The sequence below is a fragment of the Pleurodeles waltl genome, chromosome 3_1 (genome assembly GCF_031143425.1).
Source record: "Pleurodeles waltl isolate 20211129_DDA chromosome 3_1, aPleWal1.hap1.20221129, whole genome shotgun sequence".
NCBI classification, from domain to species: Eukaryota; Metazoa; Chordata; class Amphibia; order Caudata; family Salamandridae; genus Pleurodeles; species Pleurodeles waltl.
This window is the reverse complement of record NC_090440.1, coordinates 836,130,183-836,148,275: the sequence shown is the minus strand read 5'-3', so window position 1 is coordinate 836,148,275 and position 18,093 is coordinate 836,130,183. Positions and strand designations below refer to the sequence as shown.

At 45.6% G+C, this 18,093-nt stretch overlaps 1 protein-coding gene across 1 annotated transcript in view; it reads right to left on the bottom strand.

Moving 5' to 3' along the window:
* Window positions 1–18,093, bottom strand: part of OTOG (otogelin) — a 956,473-nt gene that overhangs the window by 132,164 nt on the left and 806,216 nt on the right. The window contains exon 50 of the mRNA XM_069221482.1: window positions 15,869–16,047. Within this exon, the coding sequence (XP_069077583.1) occupies window positions 15,869–16,047 (179 nt within the window). The remainder of the gene's footprint in view (window positions 1–15,868; window positions 16,048–18,093) is intronic.

The window sequence follows — 18,093 nt, the reverse complement described above, 5'->3', positions numbered from 1 at the left end:
GTGCTGGCAGACATGGCCAACACCATGAGGGAGACAGTGGCATACCACCGGGCCCATGACATTAGCCCAACAGATGAACAGCCTTCCACGTCCGCTGGTGCTAGTGGACAGGAGGTCCCGCAGCAGGACCAACAGGCCACCAGCAGACCACCCCCTGCAGAAGGAGAACCACCCCGCAAACGGTCCCTGCGATCCAGGCAGAAGACAGAGAACATTGCCAAGACCCCCGCCAGGAAATAGGACACTCCTGATTGTCACCCTTCTGTCCCACTATGTCACCCTGTCCACCTTGGACTGCCATTACTCCACTTCCCATGCCCCCTTGGACAATGCACCTGTGATACCAATAGACTGGACTCTCTCCTGGACATTCTTCCACCATCACCCCAGCCCATTGCACATACCCCTCTACTTATTAGAACTGAAATAAACACCCTTGAATCACAAAACAATCTGGAGTCAGTCTGTACTTTCACAAATGTATTATTACAACTTCTTCGACAAATAACAATGTTAATGTTCATTTGCACATACCAATGTATGACACTTGTTGGACAGCAGTAAACATAGCAGAAGGCAGAATGAGGTACCCAGATCTGTGAAAAGGAAAGCCAAAGTGAACTGTCAGGGTCCATACACAGAGGTTAGAAGGTTGACTTGTGCAATGTCCTACAGTAGTCAGATATGAGATGAGCAGTGCCTGTCTCTTACCTATGTCTCACTGGAAGTACTGCATGATGATGTTGTTTCGGTTGTCAATATCTTCTTCCTCTGCCTCCTCTTCCTCACTGTCCACAGGCTCCACAGCTGCCACAAGACCATCATCAGGCCCATCCACCTGCAGAAATGGCACTTGGCGTCGCAAAGCCAGGTTGTGCAACATACAGCATACCACAATGATCTGGCACACCTTCTTCGGTGAGTAGTATAGGGAGCCACCTGTTAGATGGAGGCACCGGAATCTGGCCTTGAAGGAGGCCGAAAGTTCGCTCAATAATACGCCTAGTTCGCCCATGTGCCTCATTGTAGCGTTCCTCTGCCCTTGTCCTGCCATTCCTCACTGGGTCAGTAGCCATGAGAGGCTGGGGTAACAGAGTCACCTGCAAATATCGAGGGATATCTGTTAGACACACACCAACCCTTTGGGACTACCCCATACCCAGACACCTATTCATACTGTGTGGGGACCTTGGGCTCACCCATTAGCACACCCGTGTCTCTGGAGTTGGCCCATCACATAAGGGATGCTACTATTCCTCAAAATGTAAGCGTCATGCACAGAGCCAGGATACTTGGCATTCACATGAGAGATGTACTGGTCTGCCATACACACCATCTGCACATTCATTGAATGGTAGCTTTTTCGATTTCTGTACACCTGTTAATTCCTGCGGGGGGGACAAATGCCACATGTGTATCATCAATGGCACAAATGATGTTGGGGATATGTCCCAGGGCATAGAAGTCTGCTTTCACTGTGGCCAAATCCTGCACCTGGGGGAAAACTATGTAGCTGCGCATGTGTTTCAGAAGGCAGATAACACTCTGGTCAACACGTTAGAGAACATTGGCTGAGACATCCCTGATGCCATGGCCACTGTTGTTTGAAAGGAACCACTTGCCAGGAAATGGAGCACTGACTGGACCTGCACTAAAGGGGGGATACCTATGGGATGGTGTATAGCTGGCATCAGGTCTGGCTCCAATTGGGCACACAATTCTTGGATTGTGGCACAATCAAGTCTGAAGGTGATAATGATGTGTCTGTCTTCCATTGTCTTCAGTTCCACCAGGGGTCTGTATACCGGAGGATGACGCAATCTCATCATCTGCCCCAGCGGATGTGCCCTATGGAGGAGAATGGTGAGCAGAGGGTCATGTACCACATAGGTTGCACAAGTGTTTTTGCACTAATGTGTGTAAATCCGTGTGCGGCGTTGTCTGTCCGTATTTCTGCCCAAATGTGCTGTGACGCAGTTAGGTGCCATGCGATGTGTCACCCTGAAATGGCTGCTGCCTGACCTGTAAGGAGGGACCAGGGGAAATGAGGTAACTGCGCAGGCGTTGTGCAGCGTCACGGTAGGCAGTAGAAGACCACCGCACGATTCAGCATTGGTTATCATTGGGCCCTATAGGTTCCAGGAGCCAATGACGATGTACGCCAGTGGTGACGGTACGCACTGCTGCGGACGTGAACGGCATTTTTTATCTGTTCACTCACTTGATACCTGACCTTCAACAGGAGAGGACCTACACTGCAAGTGGTGCTGTGACCTTTGTCTGGAAGCGACAATGGCTCGAGTGTCTGGGGAAAGGGACCCTGCCTTCACTTCGGAGGAGTTGGAGAGACTAGTGGATGGGGTTCTCCCCCAGTACACGCTACTCTATGGTCCTCCAGATAAACAGGTGAGTACACTGTGAGCATGATGCGTGGGCCATGAGTGTATGGAGTGGTGTAGATGGAAGATACATGTGGGGTTGGGGGCTGAGGCCTGCATGAGAGGAGGGTGAGTGTATGTGTGTCAGGGCATGGGTTGGAAGTGGTGGGCAATGAGTATGATGAACCGGACGAGGGAGTAATTTCCTATCATGCTATGCCTTTCCTCTAGGTCAGCGCCCACCAGAAGAAGGGTATTAGGCGTGCCATCGCCAAGGAAGTGTGGACCCTGGGGGTGTATCATAGACGGAGCACCCACTGTCGCAAGAGATGGGAGGACCTGCGCCGCTGGAGCAAGAAGACGGCAGAGGCCCAGCTAGGGATGGCCTCCTAACGTGGAAGGGGTGCCCGTCGCACCATGACCCCCCTGATGTTCCGGATCCTGGCGGTGGCATATTCGGAGTTGGATAGGCACTTGAGGGCATCACAGCAGCCACAAAGGGGTGAGCACAGTCTCATTCAGCTGACTCTGCGCGCTTTAGGAGGTGTCTGGGTGTGGGATATGGGCTGTGGGTTCCCCTAGGCTAGGGCGAACTTGGTAATGGTAGGTCCCTTGTTAGACAGACTCTGTGGCACTCCAACCCCAATAGTGGTAGTGGCCATCTTCAACTAGTCAGCGGCCTGTGGGTTCCAGGTGTGCAGCAAATGGGGTTAGGCATAGTCCCCCATGGGCAGGTGTTTTTCCTACTAACTGCTAGTGCATGGCCTAGTGCATAGGGCTGCTCCCTGTGTGTTGTGTCCACCAACGGTAGTGGTGTTGCTGGCATTGACCATGTGTCTCCTCTGTCTTAAACCCCCATCTTGTTTTGTCACCCTGTCCTTGTGTGTATTAGCATCATCTGGCGGAGGAGCAGAGGCACCGGAGATGGAGGGAGCTACATCCCACATGGCCCAGGAGGGTAAATGTACAGAGTCTTAAGGCACCAGTGGGACGGAGGGCGAGGGGAGCTCCACGACGGGGACAGAAGAGGACACCAGCGACAGCGACTCCTCCTCTGATGGGAGCTCCCTTGTGGTGGTGGGCACCTCTGTGCCCACCGCAACAACAGGTACAGCCGCCACCCCCCCTACCAGCACGGCCCTCCCAGCAGCCCCTCAGTGTGTTTCCTGTGCCCACTCACCCAGGAGGGTGGGCATCTCCTTCGCCCCAGGCACCTCAGGCCCTGCCCCAGTCAGCCCTGCTGCCCTCAGTGAGGAGGCTATTGACCTCCTGAGATCCCTCACTGTTGGGCAGTCAACCATTTTGAATGCCATCCAGGGTGTAGAGAGGCATTTGCAACAAACAAATTCATACCTGGAGGGCATTCATTCTGGCATGGTGGCCCAACAGAGAGCATTTCAGGCTCTGGCCTCAGCGCTGATGGCAGCCGTTGCCCCTGTGTCCAGCCTCCCACCTCCAACTTCCACTACCCAGACCCAATCCCCTCTACCTCAGCCTATCCCAAGCACACCATCAGACCAGCATGCACAAACATCAACACACAACAGTGGCTCAGGCAAACGTAAGCACCACACATCCCACAGGCACTCACACAAGCACCAGAGCCATGCAGACACACCAACATCCACTGCCTCCACTGTGTCTCCCTCCTCCACGTCCTCCACCTCCCTCCCAGTCTTGTCTCCACTCACACCTGCATGCACTACATCCTCAGCCACTACCTCCACCACCAGCACGCCCATCACAACACACCGCTCATGTGCAATCACCACCCCCACAACCATTCACACGTCCCCTGTGTCCTCCCCCAGGGTGTCTGTGAGCCCTCCTCCCAAAGTACACAAAAGCCGGCACACACCCACTCAACAGCCATCCACCTCACAACAGCCTCCAGCCCATGCACCTTCACCCAAACTCAGCAGACGTACACCTTCTACAACCACTACCTCTTCATCCACTCCCAAACCCCCTCCATCTTCCCGTCCCAGTGTGTCTAAAAAACGTTTCCTGGCTAATATTGACCTCTTCCCTACACCTCCTCCACCCTGTCCTTCCCCTAGGGCCAGGTTGTCTAAAGCCCAGACCAGCATCTCAGCCACCAAATCGTCATCCACTGTGGTCCCTGCAAGTCCGGGAGGATCGAAGGGGGCAACCATCAGGGCTGCCAGTGTGCCACCTACTGAAGCTAAGGACCACCCGATTCTGCCACCTGCCAAGGTAAAGAAGGGGCCAGCATGCAGAAGGGAAAAGTTGCACCACCAACCCAGCAAGGCCTCATCCAGAACCAAAGAGTACAGTGCCAAGGTGCCAGCAGCGATTACCAATGCGGGGAAGGGACACAAAATCAAAGGAAAGTCACCTCAGGGCACGGAGCCTCCTGGTGAGGGACTGGTGACCCCCATTTCTCATGACAAGCTAGCAACCTGTACCTTGGTGAGCAGCCGCCGCAACAACCGCCACCTGCACCACCATCTGCACCGCCACCTGCACGACAGCTGCCACAACTACAGTCACCAGCATCATTCCCAGTGGGCAGCTGTCCGAGGGTTCTGGAGACGGCCTGGTGTCTCCCTCCACTACTATAGACACCTGCACCACGGGCAGCACTGCCTGCATCTCCAGTGCAGACACTACCGCAGTCACCGCCATGTGTCAGACAGTGCCACTACAGCGGACATCAGCAGCATGCCCACTGGACATCCTGTACCCTGCACACATTACATGAGGCACCACCACCAGCACTGGCACTACAAGCAGTTTACAGCATAAGTAGCCGCAGGGTGTGGCTCTTCCTCCATTGGGTATCAAGCTACCTGTTCCCTGAAACTCTTGTGGCTCAGACACCCAGGTGAGGGATTGGGAACTGCCACACCCCAGGTGCAGCATCACTGGGCACCAAGCCCCCTCCAGAACCATTGGAGAAAGGCATCTACTAACACAGTCCTTGGCAGGATGAAGCACTCTGGGCACCAAGCCCCCTCCAAAACCAGTGGAGGAAAGCATCCACGAACACAGTCCTTGGCAGGATGAAGCACTCTGGGCACCGAGCCCCCTCCAGAACCAGTGGAGAAAAGCATCCATTAACACAGTCCTTGGCAGGATGAAGCACTCTGGGCCACAAGCCCCCTCCAGAACCAGTGGAACATGTCGCTGACTTGAGAGACTGTGGCTTTGTACTCCCCAGGACCAGACAGTGGGCAAACCACCCACTTGAGAGACAGTGGCTTTGTACTCCCCAGGACCAGACAGGGGGCAAACCACCCACTTGAGAGACTGTGGCGGTGCACGCCCCAGGAGCAAGCAGTGGGCAAAACACCCACTTGAGAGACTGTGGCTTTGCATGCCCCAGGAGCAGACAGTGGGCAAACCACCCACTTGAAGGACTGTGGCGTTGCACGCCACAGGAGCAAGCAGTGGGCAAACCACCCACTTGAGAGACTGTGGCTTTGCATGCCCCAGGACCAGACAGTGGGCAAACCACCTACTTGAGAGACTGTGGCTTTGCACTCCCCAGGACCAGACAGTGGCCATAGAGCCCACTCGAGGAGCAGTGGCGTCGTCCCATCATCCGGTTGAGGTGCCCCCCCTCCCCTTCCACCTGAGGTGCCTGTTTTTTTCGACCTGATGCCCCTGCAGTGTTCTCTCCGTTTTGAGGCAGGTGTCATGTGTGGGTTTCGCCCATGCTTTTTGGGACCACTGGTCCACGGACATTTAATGGGACAGTGTACGGACTTGTGTACTTGCTGTGAATATTTGTATATACTGATTATTTACTTTTCTCTTGGGCTATCTGTTTGTTCGAATATTACACTTGTTAAACTCATTTCGCTTGGTCCTTGTGTTCTTCCAGCGGGTGACAGGGTGTATCTATGATGTGATTGGATATGTGTGTGTGTGTTGTTGTGGGTGGGAGTGCTGCGTGTTTGTGTCACTCTCTTTTCCCTCCTCCCCTCCCCTGTGTGCTAGGTGCGGTACTCACCGTCGTCGTCGCCACCGTCCTTCGTGGTCTTGGTAGATGAGAAGATACACCAGCATTGATAACACCTGTAGTTCGGGCTCCATGGCGTCCTGGTTCCTCGTTGGGCGTCGAGAGGTGAGTGGTTTCCCTTCTGTGTACTGTTTCCGCCGTGCTTTTGATGACGTTGGTACCGCCCCGGAAAAGCTGGCGGATTGGTGCCTTGTAATAGTGTGGGCAGTACATTGTTTTCCGCTTGTCTGTTGGCGGTTACCGCTGCAGTGGTTGTTTCTACCGCCGTGGCGGTCGGTGTGTTAAAGTGTCTGTCTGTGTTGGCGGTTTCCGCCAAGGTCATAAATCCATTTTTTTGACCGCCGGCCTGTTAGCGGTATTACGGCTGTTTTATCACCGACCGCCAGGGTTGTAATGAGGGCCATAATGTGTTTGTAGACTTTAATGTGATTAACAATTTATTAAACCTTGAATACTGTTCAAAAGAGTCTTTGATGATTATTTTCCTTCATGAGATGCACTTATTAAATATCTCATCTGACATGAAAATTTAAGTCAACTGCTTCACACCTTTGCACTAGCCACTGATAAGGCATGTGCAACAAGGTCTAATACACAAGTCTCTGTAGTTTCTAGAAACACCTTACACCTATTCCTGAATGACATTCATATTGCAACTTGAACTGTTTGTAAGTGAGCCACCCAAACTTTATACTTTCTTCACCAATGTATAACATCTCAGAATTTTCACCAAATGTCTGAAAATAAATATCAGCAACTCAGGGGCAGCTCCTCCATTAGGGCAGAGGAGTGTGGCCCCCCTCCTCCCACCAGAAGCGGGAGCTGCAAAACCTTTAAAAAAAGGATAATAAACATTGTTTATTATTGTTTTGTTTTAAAGGGGTGGGGCCAAGGGGGTAAAGAGCAGCGAGGGGGAGTGCTCAGCACTCTCCCTCACTGCGCATGTATGTTTGGCCAGCCGTCTCGGGCCGACCAAACACACATGCGCAGTAGGCTCTCTGAAGCCCGACAACATAGTTGCTGGTTTTGAGAGAGCTTGCACAGGCTCCCAGTTTGCGTCGGACCGCCATGACTGGGCGCTCCCAACCAATCACAACGCTGCTTTGAGAAGCATCATGATTGGCTGCAGGGCAGGCTGGGAGCCTGTGCCTGCAGCAGCGAGGGACAGAGGAGAAGTGCACGGCACGCAGCAGAGGAAGTAAGTGTTTTTCTTTTTCTTTTTTCTTTAATTTATATTTACAATCGCCTCCCTCACCCCCACACGTGCCGCCCCGCCCCTTCCCGGTGTCGTGAGCCACAACTGCAGCATCTTATAACTTTCCAATTTACATAAAAATTGTCGGTAGAACAACACAACAATTCTTTGACATTAGCCTGTTGCAGTTCCATGAGTACTTGAGGAAAGTATTGTAGTGTATCAGTTTGTAACCCTGGCAGGCCATAAACATTAATAAGTGCCATTGTTTCCCTTTCCCAATCCCCCAGCAGCATTGTGTACCTTTCCAGGGTATCTGTCCATACTCTGACCACATGGAAAGCTGTTGCTTTCTTGACCAGTAACTCCACTCCTCTGGAGCCTGTGGTGTATACCAGATGGCCAACTACTGTGTATTTCCCCCCACCCAATATAATACAATTGGAACCTTTCACTTGTGTTTCCTGAAGAAACACTGGCCTGATTACAAGTCTGGCAGTCACTAGACCGCCAGACTCACGGTGGCGGTCCAACCTCTGCCAATGCGGCGGTCAAAGAGCCATATTAAGACCACGGCGGTCATGCTGTGGTGGGACCACCAGAACCGCCAGGATCGGAGATCCCGGAGATCTGGCGGTTGTGGTAGTCCTAATCCACGAGGGCAGCTTTGCAAGCAGCACTGCCCTGGGGATTACGATCTCATTATCCGCCAGCGATTTGCACCGCCTATGCACTTGGCTTAGGCAGGGTTTCCCCTGGCCAGCACCATCGCAATGTTCACTGTCTGCTTTGACAGTGAACATTGCGAGGGTACTGGTGCACCATGCATCCTACAGCGTTGCTGCCGGCTCTATTACGAGACAATGCTGTAGGATGTTTCCTGCTAGGCCAGCAGGTGGAAACTGAGGATTCAGTCCGCCGACCTAGCAGGAAACTCTTAATGAGCCCGGAGGGGAGGTAGTCACTATGGCGGCCACCTCCCTGTCTGAAGTTCGACGGATGGTCTAAACCATCCACCGAACATGTAATGAGGCCCACAATGTCTGCCACATATGATTGCTTTAGCCATCAGACCTCCTCTAATCTTATTCTCTAATCTGTTGACATTCCGTGTCAGCAATTTAAGAGCATGTACTGCCATTTTCATTGTTTCCTGTCTTGCCCCTTATATATTCAATCCTCTCCAGGGATATGCCTTCCCCTCTTTAGCCCCTTGCATCTTACTATCTTTGCCAACCTACAAACTTTGTCCCAAGTCCCTCTTTTGTCTGTCTTTGAACTGGCAGTCACCCCAATTCATGGTATGTCCACCGTCCAACTGTGATGAGTCTTGGAAATGCAAACATTAGCGTACAATGTAGTAGTACTTCAGTCTGCAGGTCATAGGGCCATCTGTTGGTCTTCCTTGCCTACTGGGTGTGCAATGCCCTCCAGCTGGGTCTATCCGGCTGTTTTGGGGAGGACCATTTCAGCACAATTACAGGTGGGGTCCAGTCACCTACCACTACCTTCACAGGTTTAGAGCTCACAGCTCTCTATTTGTTTCCCAGAACACTAGTATAGTCTGCACTTGGTGGCGGAACAACCACCGACAGGCACTGATTCCTCGCTCGGGATCAAGTGTCAGTCGAGCTGCGTAGAGTGTATTGTTGTATAGTACCGTAAAGTGAGGTAAGTTCTCGTATAATGGAGTAGAGTCAAGTGAAGTGCTGTAATACAGTGTGTAGTAAAGTACAATAGAATATATTAGTGTGTCGCAGAGTAGAGTGCTATAAGGTGGAGTGTACTGGCATAGCGTAGGCAGTAAACTGTTATAAATTGGAGTGGGGTCTCGTACAGTAGAGTAGAGTGCTGTGTCCTATAGAAAAGTGCTATATAGTGGAATACAGTGTTGTACACTAAAGTGTATGGGCGTTGAGTGGAGTGTAGAGTTGGACAGTGGAGTGTACTTGGATACAGTGGAGTAGAATGTCGTAGGGTGCCATGAAATGTGCTATACTTTTATAGAGTGGAGTTATGTTGAGTGAAGGAGAGTGTCATACAATGGAGTGGTGCAGAGTGGAGTGGCGTACACTGTTGTGGCATAGAGTGGATTACCGTAAAGTGGAGAAGCATACAGAGGAATAGCACAGCGTGGAATACTGTACAGTGGAATCTAGAAGAGTGGAGAGGTATCGAGTAGAATAGCATAGAGTGGAGTAGTGTACAGTGGAGTGGTGTAGAGTGGAGTAGGGCACAGTGGATTTGGGTAGAGTGGGGTGGCATACATTGAAGTGGCATAACATAGAGTTGAGGAAATATAAATTGGAGTGGCGACATACATTAGAGTGGAGTGCTGTGTCGAAAAGCATTGGAAACTGTTGTAGAGTGGAGTATAGTTGTACAATAGAGCGTACAGGCATAGAGTTGAGTTCATATTTGGACAGTGGAGCGTACAGGGATAGGGTGGAGTAAAGTCTAGTAGAGTGGCATAGAGTGTAGTAGAGTTTTAATGAGTGGAGTGATATAGAGTGGAGGAAAGTACACAGGAATTACATAGAGCGGAGTGGCACAGAGTAGAGAAGTGTACAGTGGATTGGCATACAGTAGAATAGTATACAGTGGAGTGTTGTAGAGTGGAGTGGCATACAGTAGAGTGGAGTGGCATAAAGTGGAATAGCATAGAGTGGTGTAGCGTAGGCTGGAGTGGCATACCGTGGAGTGGTGTAAATTATAATAGCATATGTTATAGCAGTGTACAATGGGATGGCGTAAAGTGTAATAGGGTAGTAGAGTACAGTGGAGTGGCATACAGTGAAGTGCTGTAGACTGGAGTGGTGTATTTTCTGGTGCGGTAGAGTGTAACAGCATACAGTGGAGTACCGCACAGTCGAGTGGGGTAGAGTGGAATACCATACAGTAGAGGGGCAAAGACTGAAGTTGCAAACAGTGTAATAGCGTAGAGGGGAGTGGCATACAGTGGAATTGCATTAAGTGGAGTACAATGGAGTGACATAGAATAAAATAGCGTAGAGTGGAATAGCATTGAATGGAGGGGCGTACAGTAGAGAGGTGAATACTGGAGTGTTGTACATTGGAGTGTGGTAGAGTGAAATAGCATATAGTGGTAGTGGCATAGACTTGAGCGGCATCCAATGGACTAGCGTAGATTGGAGTGGCGTAGAATGGAGCTGTGTACACTGGAGTGGCATAGAGTGTAGTAGCCTATTTAGAGTGGCATAAAGTAAAATGGCGTAGAGTGGCATAGACTGGAATAGCATATAGTGGAGTAGCGTACAGTGCAATGGAAGTACTGTGAAGCGTAATGTGGAGTGGCATGCAGTGAAGTGGTGTCTGATGGAATAGCATACAATGGAGTGGGGTAGAGTGGATTGACATATGCTGGAGTAGCATAGAGTGGAGTGATATACAGTGGAGTGGTATACAGTGGAATGGAGTAGAGTGGAACAGCATACTGGAGTAGCATATAGGAGAGTGGTATCATACAGTGGATCACTAAAGTGGCGTAGAGTGGAGTTGTGTTCAGTGTAATAGTGTACATTAGAGTGGCGTAGAGCAGAGTGTTGTGCAGCGAAGAAGTGTAGAGTGTACTAGTATATAGTGGAGCAGTGTATGGTGGAGTGGCGTATAATGGAGTGGTGTAGACTGGAGTGGCGTACAGGGGCCTGGGGTAGGATGTAATAACATACAGTGGAGTGGGGTACAATCGTATAGCATAGAGTGAAGTGGTGTAGAGTGGAGTGGCATAGAGTGGAGTAGTGTACAGTGGCATGGCATACAGTAGAATAGTATACAGTGGAGTGTTGTAGAGTGGAGTGGCACCTAGTGGAATACAGTAGAGTGGAGTGGCATACATCAGAATGGCATAGAGTGGAATAGCTTATAGTGGAGTAGGGTCTAGTGGATTGGTCTACAATGGAATGAAGTAGACTGGAGTGGTGTAGCATGGCAGTGCCTACAGTTTAGGAACGTAGAGTGTAGTGGTGCAAAGTGGAGTTGCATACAGTGTAATAGCATAAAGTGAGTGACGTAAAGTGAAGTCTCGTACAGTGGAGAGGCTTAGAGTGGAGTTGTGGAGAGTGGAATAGTGTTTAGTGGAGTGGCTACAGTGGAGGAGCATATGTTTTTATTTGACATTTTGCAGCAATGTAGAGCATGGTGTGCAGAGTAAGGCAAAATAGAGAATTGTGCTGCCTTGGGTTTCTCCAGATTTAACAATTAATGCAGGCCCACACATGGTAGCCTTGCATTGCCTTGTAAACCTGGCTTAGAAATTGTGTTGACCATGCAACATCATGCGTGACGTAAGAGTACCGCAATACAATAATACATCTAGGCTTTTGTTATATCTTGGGCAATGATATACCGTGATAACTTATCAGTATACCGTGGTACATGGCGATGACAAGCCAGTATAAAATTGGGTAATGGCTGTTTTTAGAGAATGGAAAGGCAGCCAAATTGTTTCTACTACACTTTGGCTGTCTTTAGTATTAGGGCTTTAGTCACAAGTAAGTGGTATATCCTACCTATTAGGACTTTGTAGTAATAAGTAGGGAAATCTATTTATTTTTATATATTTTTAAATGATTTACGACCTTGTAATTTAGTGAAATTCAGCAAAAGTACTGTGGTGACAGATATCACTAAGATTAGTGCCTTAAAACTTAAAAAATACTTAACTACAGTACCCAAAAGCATCATCTCTGCACCACAGTGTATAATCCTGCCATATTCTATGTAAATTCATTCAGCCTTTTTTGCACTACATGAAATACAATAGTCTATGAAGGATGCATTGGTGGGAAAACTCATTTTGGGACCTCTTTTTGTCTTTGCACCCCCTCAACGATTCACCAAAAACATTTACATCATCTCAAAATGTAAAAAATGATATAGGTCTGGAAAGGTTAGTGATAGTTTGTCAAACAAATACAACATTATTAGGGAGCTAATGTCTGAGAAATTCCCATATTTGGGAATACTAACTATACCTTCAGAGTGGCAATCATATTTAATGTGATTTCTTTCTTTTTATCTATTGCATTTGTTATTGGTTATGTAATCATGTAACCATAAATGTGTCTTTTAGTTGTTCATGTAGTAATTCTGATACTTTACATATGCAGTCCAGTTTATATTTTGGGCTTACTTGTAGTAGGATTGTGCTACACATGAAGTTCACAGTGAATGAAAGGCAATCATTGTTGCTCTTACAAAAAATGAGATTATTATTTTTCCTAAAGGCCAATTATCATGTCCTCCAAATATAAGTTTATGTGGCTCACTGCTATGGCACTTTTTCATTTTGTTGTACAGAAAGCTGTTTTCTGTTTGGCTTGTTGGGCCAGTTTTATTTTGTGAGCCAGAGAGACTTTTGTAGATTAAGATATATACTATTTGTTATGTATTTCATTATAGGTTTTGTTAGAATTGACAATCTTAGGGTGGTCATCCCTCAACTTTTTCTGACACTGTTTTTGCTGTTTTTAGGACTCTGCACACTTTACCACTGCTAACCAGTGCACATGCTCTTTCCATTAACCATGGTATAATTGGTTCATTCCTAATTGGCATATTTTATTTACTTATAGTTCCGCAGTAAAATGCACTATATGTGTATATCGGTTTCTTCTGCTGCCACCGGTGCAAAGCATGTAGATACAGCAATGACTTGCAAAAATGTGACATGGGGTGGTGGGCAGAACCAATATGCTATAAAGGGACTCTTTACTTGTAACACTGAATTTTGTGTATACTGCCTACGTTGCCCATGTGATAAGATATATGTGGGTAGCACTATCCACAAGGCGAAAAAGAGAATGTTGGAGCACGTAAGAGCCATTTGTAACTTTGATCGTAATTACCCTGAGGCACGCCACTTTCACGAAGTACATCAAGGTGATGAGAAACAACTTACATATGTGGTTTGTGATCAAGTTAAATCCAACTTAAGAGGTGGTGATAGACAAAAAATGCAACGTGCCCTTGAATCTAAATATATCATCAAATTTATGACTCCGTCGCCCAATGGGTTAAATTTAAGTGAGGAGATGAATACCCACCTTGGTAGTTAATATGTTTTGGATTTCAGTAATGTTCTAGTCTTCGAGCTTCTATTTTCACATTTTTGTAAGTGTTATGCAATTATGAGTGTCTAACCAGGATGAATGGAATAGGCCTAGGCGGTAATAACAAATGCATACTGTAATATCAGGTACTTAATTAACATGACATTGAATATAGAAAATTTATGGTTCTGTTTATATATTAGCCGAGATATTAATGATGTGTAAACTCACACGTATCGGTAAAAAATAGCTTTTTTATACGTACATGATGTTTTCTTGGTATACATTTCACCTTACATACTTCTACAAGATGGCACTCATGGTTTCCTATAAGGACCTGTATATATACTTCTGATTTTGTGATTAGTCCTTCTTTTGTGTTTGGGATTATGTATTTATAGTTGCTGTTTGTCACACACCCCCACCCGTGAATAAGGCTACGGCTGAAACGCGTTGGGAGGAATACCATTTCTTTCTTCTTTTTTACAATATATTTTGGAACTATTCGTTTGGTGTCTTGATCTCTTGTTGGATTGAATGAGTGAACTTACAATTATATATATATATATATATTTATATATATATATATATATATATATACATATTTATAATTTACTTTCAATTAAATAGATTACAGCTATGAATTTCTAAACTGAGACTAATATAGGGCTTTACATCTCAAGAGTATTTCACTGCTGTTCAACCTGAAAGTTTGAAAATAGACAATATCAACTTGAAAGCTGCAAGGACGGATGTAATTAGAGAAGTGATCAATATCAGTAACATAGAATCACCAAAATAATGAAACTACTGTATGCACTCTAAAGGTTTTCCAGAAAATGTGCTTTGGAAACTTCCAGAACTTCCAGAAAATGTACTGTGGGAACTGTGGAATTTTAAACTCAAAAGCCTTTCAATGCAACGCTGTCTCCTACGTGAGATTCTGTTTTTCCATTTAGCCAGCCCAAAAACACTTTCTGCATTTCCACTTCCTGCTATGGTATCGTCTATAGAAAAACCAAGAGAAATCTAAATTTAAAATAGAATTCCTTTGTAGGGAAGAACAAGCTTAATTTGGAAGTGCCTGCTTCTGCAAGGAATGAACTACATGCAGATAATCAAAACATGCTGATATAAAAAATAATTATTTTATTTTTTAGAAACATGATTGAGTCAATATATATGGTATAATAATGTGTTTACCTGAAAAACTAATTATGAGAACAATACAATCCATAAAGTAAAAAAAGGTATTCTATAAACTAGTAATTGGTAAAGCACATGCCGTGACTCACAATTGCAAGCCTACATTTTGTTCTCAAGCAGTGGTTCTTAACCTGAGGGCCATGAACCTCTGGGGGTTCCAGACATCTCTTGAGGAGATCTGCGACTGCTTAAATATTAAATCATATTAGCAGATTATTAAAGTATATCTACATAAAAAAGATTAATGTAAAATTTAAAATTTTAAAACATTCTGTAAATGTGGAGGAATTTGAAATCTGGAGGTAAAAAGTAACTTGTTATTCCCAGCTTAATTTATGGGCGTAGCTTCAGTACAGCAAATAATATTATGAACAACTGGTAACCTTAATTAAAGCACTAGTATTCACTGACAAATATAACACATGCATTTGGAGCCAAAAGAGGAAGGCAATATGCTACAGCCTATCATGTCATTTTGTCTTTTTTTTTTTTTATCCATTTTTTTAAAAAGTTCAATTTCCCATTAAAATTAAAATTGCAATTTTCATATATCGTTTTTCTGTGTATTAGACAAAATATTTAGTAGTTTATGTATTTGTTTAATGTATGATTGTTTCTGTATTTTTTTGTGCATTATTTTGAGGTTCTGGTCGTAGAAATTGCTTAGGTGGGGGTTCTCTGTGTCCAGTAGTCTTTCTTTGGGGGTCTCACAGCAGTCAGAAGATTAAAAACCATTGCTTTAAAGTACACATTAACTAGATTGCCAATAACCAGTCATGCAAATCATACCTAATTGTTACGGTTTCGCCATTAGACGTATATGTAAACTACTTTAGCTTCATCACAACCAAATCACATAATAATATTGCAACCTTTCTGCTTGCTAAATTCCTGTTAAGCTGCACAACACACTGTGAAATATGTTGCTTTTAAATGTAAAAGGTTTTCTGACATTTACTTATTCACTGTCCCATTGATGTTGGGTATAAGCAATAGTGTATACTTTTCATTATAATAATAAAGGTCTTACAGCTGCACACTTTGCTCCACAGTTCACCAAGGTAACATTAAGTTGATGGTATTTTGTGGCTGAGTCAATCTTTGAAGTACAGTACGAGGAGTGGCAAATGCCATCTCTGGTGTGCTCAACGATGGACTGTCCAGGTCTTAGAATCCCTCTCTCGTTACATAGACACACTTTGTCCCTCACTGGAGTGCAAACACAAAGAAAAAGAAATTGAGTTAGATGTTTATATCCAGTCATGATGTGATTTTATTTGTTAAAATTAAATCCTGTCATAATACTAGAAAACTTCACAATACATACTTATTTCCCAGGTCTTGGAGAAGCAAACTTTTGTTAACGTTTACTAGGTCTTCAGAACAATTTTTTTGCAGCATACACACAAGACACAATGAAATTCTTCTGTTCTTGGATTTATTGGGCAGAGTCCCTACTTGTCTCGAACCACAGCAGCCCCTCCCCTTTACCTGCTTGCAGAATTACTGATCTTCTGACACCTTCTTCCCTTGGGCCGTGATTCTAGCACCTCATCCTCTCTGTGACCTCCCTTGAGTTGCACGAGTACCACTACCTGCAGACATTGCCTAATTTGTAAAAGAATGAGTGCCCTTGCCCAAAGCTCTGCTCCAATGGTGCTGGTGCTCCGAATATCAAGGCTGCATAGTGTTGAATTCACCTTGGGCCTCTTATTACCACTCACTGCCAGACCCTGGTGTCCCTTAATCTCACACCTGCCTGTCCCTGCTTTCTCCCTCTGTGCCACGTCTTCTGTCTTTCTCTTCCTCCTTCTGTCCTGTTTGTGTAATTTTACCTCTCTTGCTCACAGCCAATATCTGATGAGGAAAAACGAGTGCCAGTCCCCAAAAATGAGTGCCAGTTGGCCCAACTGGCAACCACCGGCTCGCATTAAGCACTGCCTGCAGATGCCCCTCTCACAGTGGAAGCTACCACACCATATGGACCTTCGTGGTCTAACCCACCTACATCACTGTCTGAGCGCAAGGCAAAAAAGATTGTCACGTTTTTCATACTGCAAGGAATAGACTCCATGCTTTCTAAAACGGGTTCTTATTCGATGATCTTGAACAAAATCAATCTTTACAAACATGAATAATTGATTTATTATATAGTTATTGATATCGACTGCTCCTTCGACTTAAAGGATGATTCAGATCAAAATTGCCAGGATATAAGATATGTGTGCAGTTTACAAAATATCCATGGTATTGCCGTTTAAATGACAGCTGCACAGTTTTCTTTATTTACACCAATATTAGGTTCTATGTTAGTTGCGACCAGTAAGGACCTCTACGTGGCATCCCTTACATAACGCAAGGCCCACAAACAGGTTCTAGCAGTGTTCTTTGCTTTTCTAGAAGGTGCACCATATGACCTCTCTCTTGACTTACACAAAAAACGTAGGAAGTATTCGTGCCTTCCCTTTTGCAATACTAGACAAAAATCTCTATTCTAATAAACCTGCCTTCACTTGAACGACTACTTATGAACTCATATCTGGAGAAAACATTTCTGTTCAGAAAATCTTCAACGTTCACATTCAGTTTAGAGTGTGGGACCAATTGATAACCTGCAAATCATTTTGTTTACAATTTGTTACTTTTTAAATAGTTTCGTCATCACGGACGTTTGTACAAACTCATGACAAAACGCATGTAAAAATGTAAACAGTATGAAAATATAATTTTGTAAAAATAATTATCAGCAAAAGTGAGAAAGTGAAAAGAAAGGCTTAGAATTTTTCGGACTCAACAAAGGTCAAGAGATTGCTTCAAAACGCATTATTTTCATTACCTAAGGCTCGATGGTGAATGACTGCCCATTTTAATTTCCCACTTGCATGTAACCACAAAAGCTGGATTCAAACGTTTTTACATTAATGGCTCATTCACAGAAGATGCCTTTTCTTAAAAGGGGCATTTTAAGACTAATTTGAATACTTCCGTCAAGCTAATCTTCAGAATATATTAAACATTTAAATCTTAAAAGAAAGAAGAACATTCGAGAAGCACAAGAGGCAAAGGGCCTTATGTAGAGCTTGGGGGCATGATACTGCATCACAAACGTAATAGTTCCGGTGGACGGTATTACAAGTGCCACAGGATATAATGGACTTTTAATACGGTGGGCTGAGTATCCAGGTGCCAAACTCTTAAGTATGTCCAAATATATTTGACATTATAATTATTGCTTAGCCTATGGTTAAAATCTTT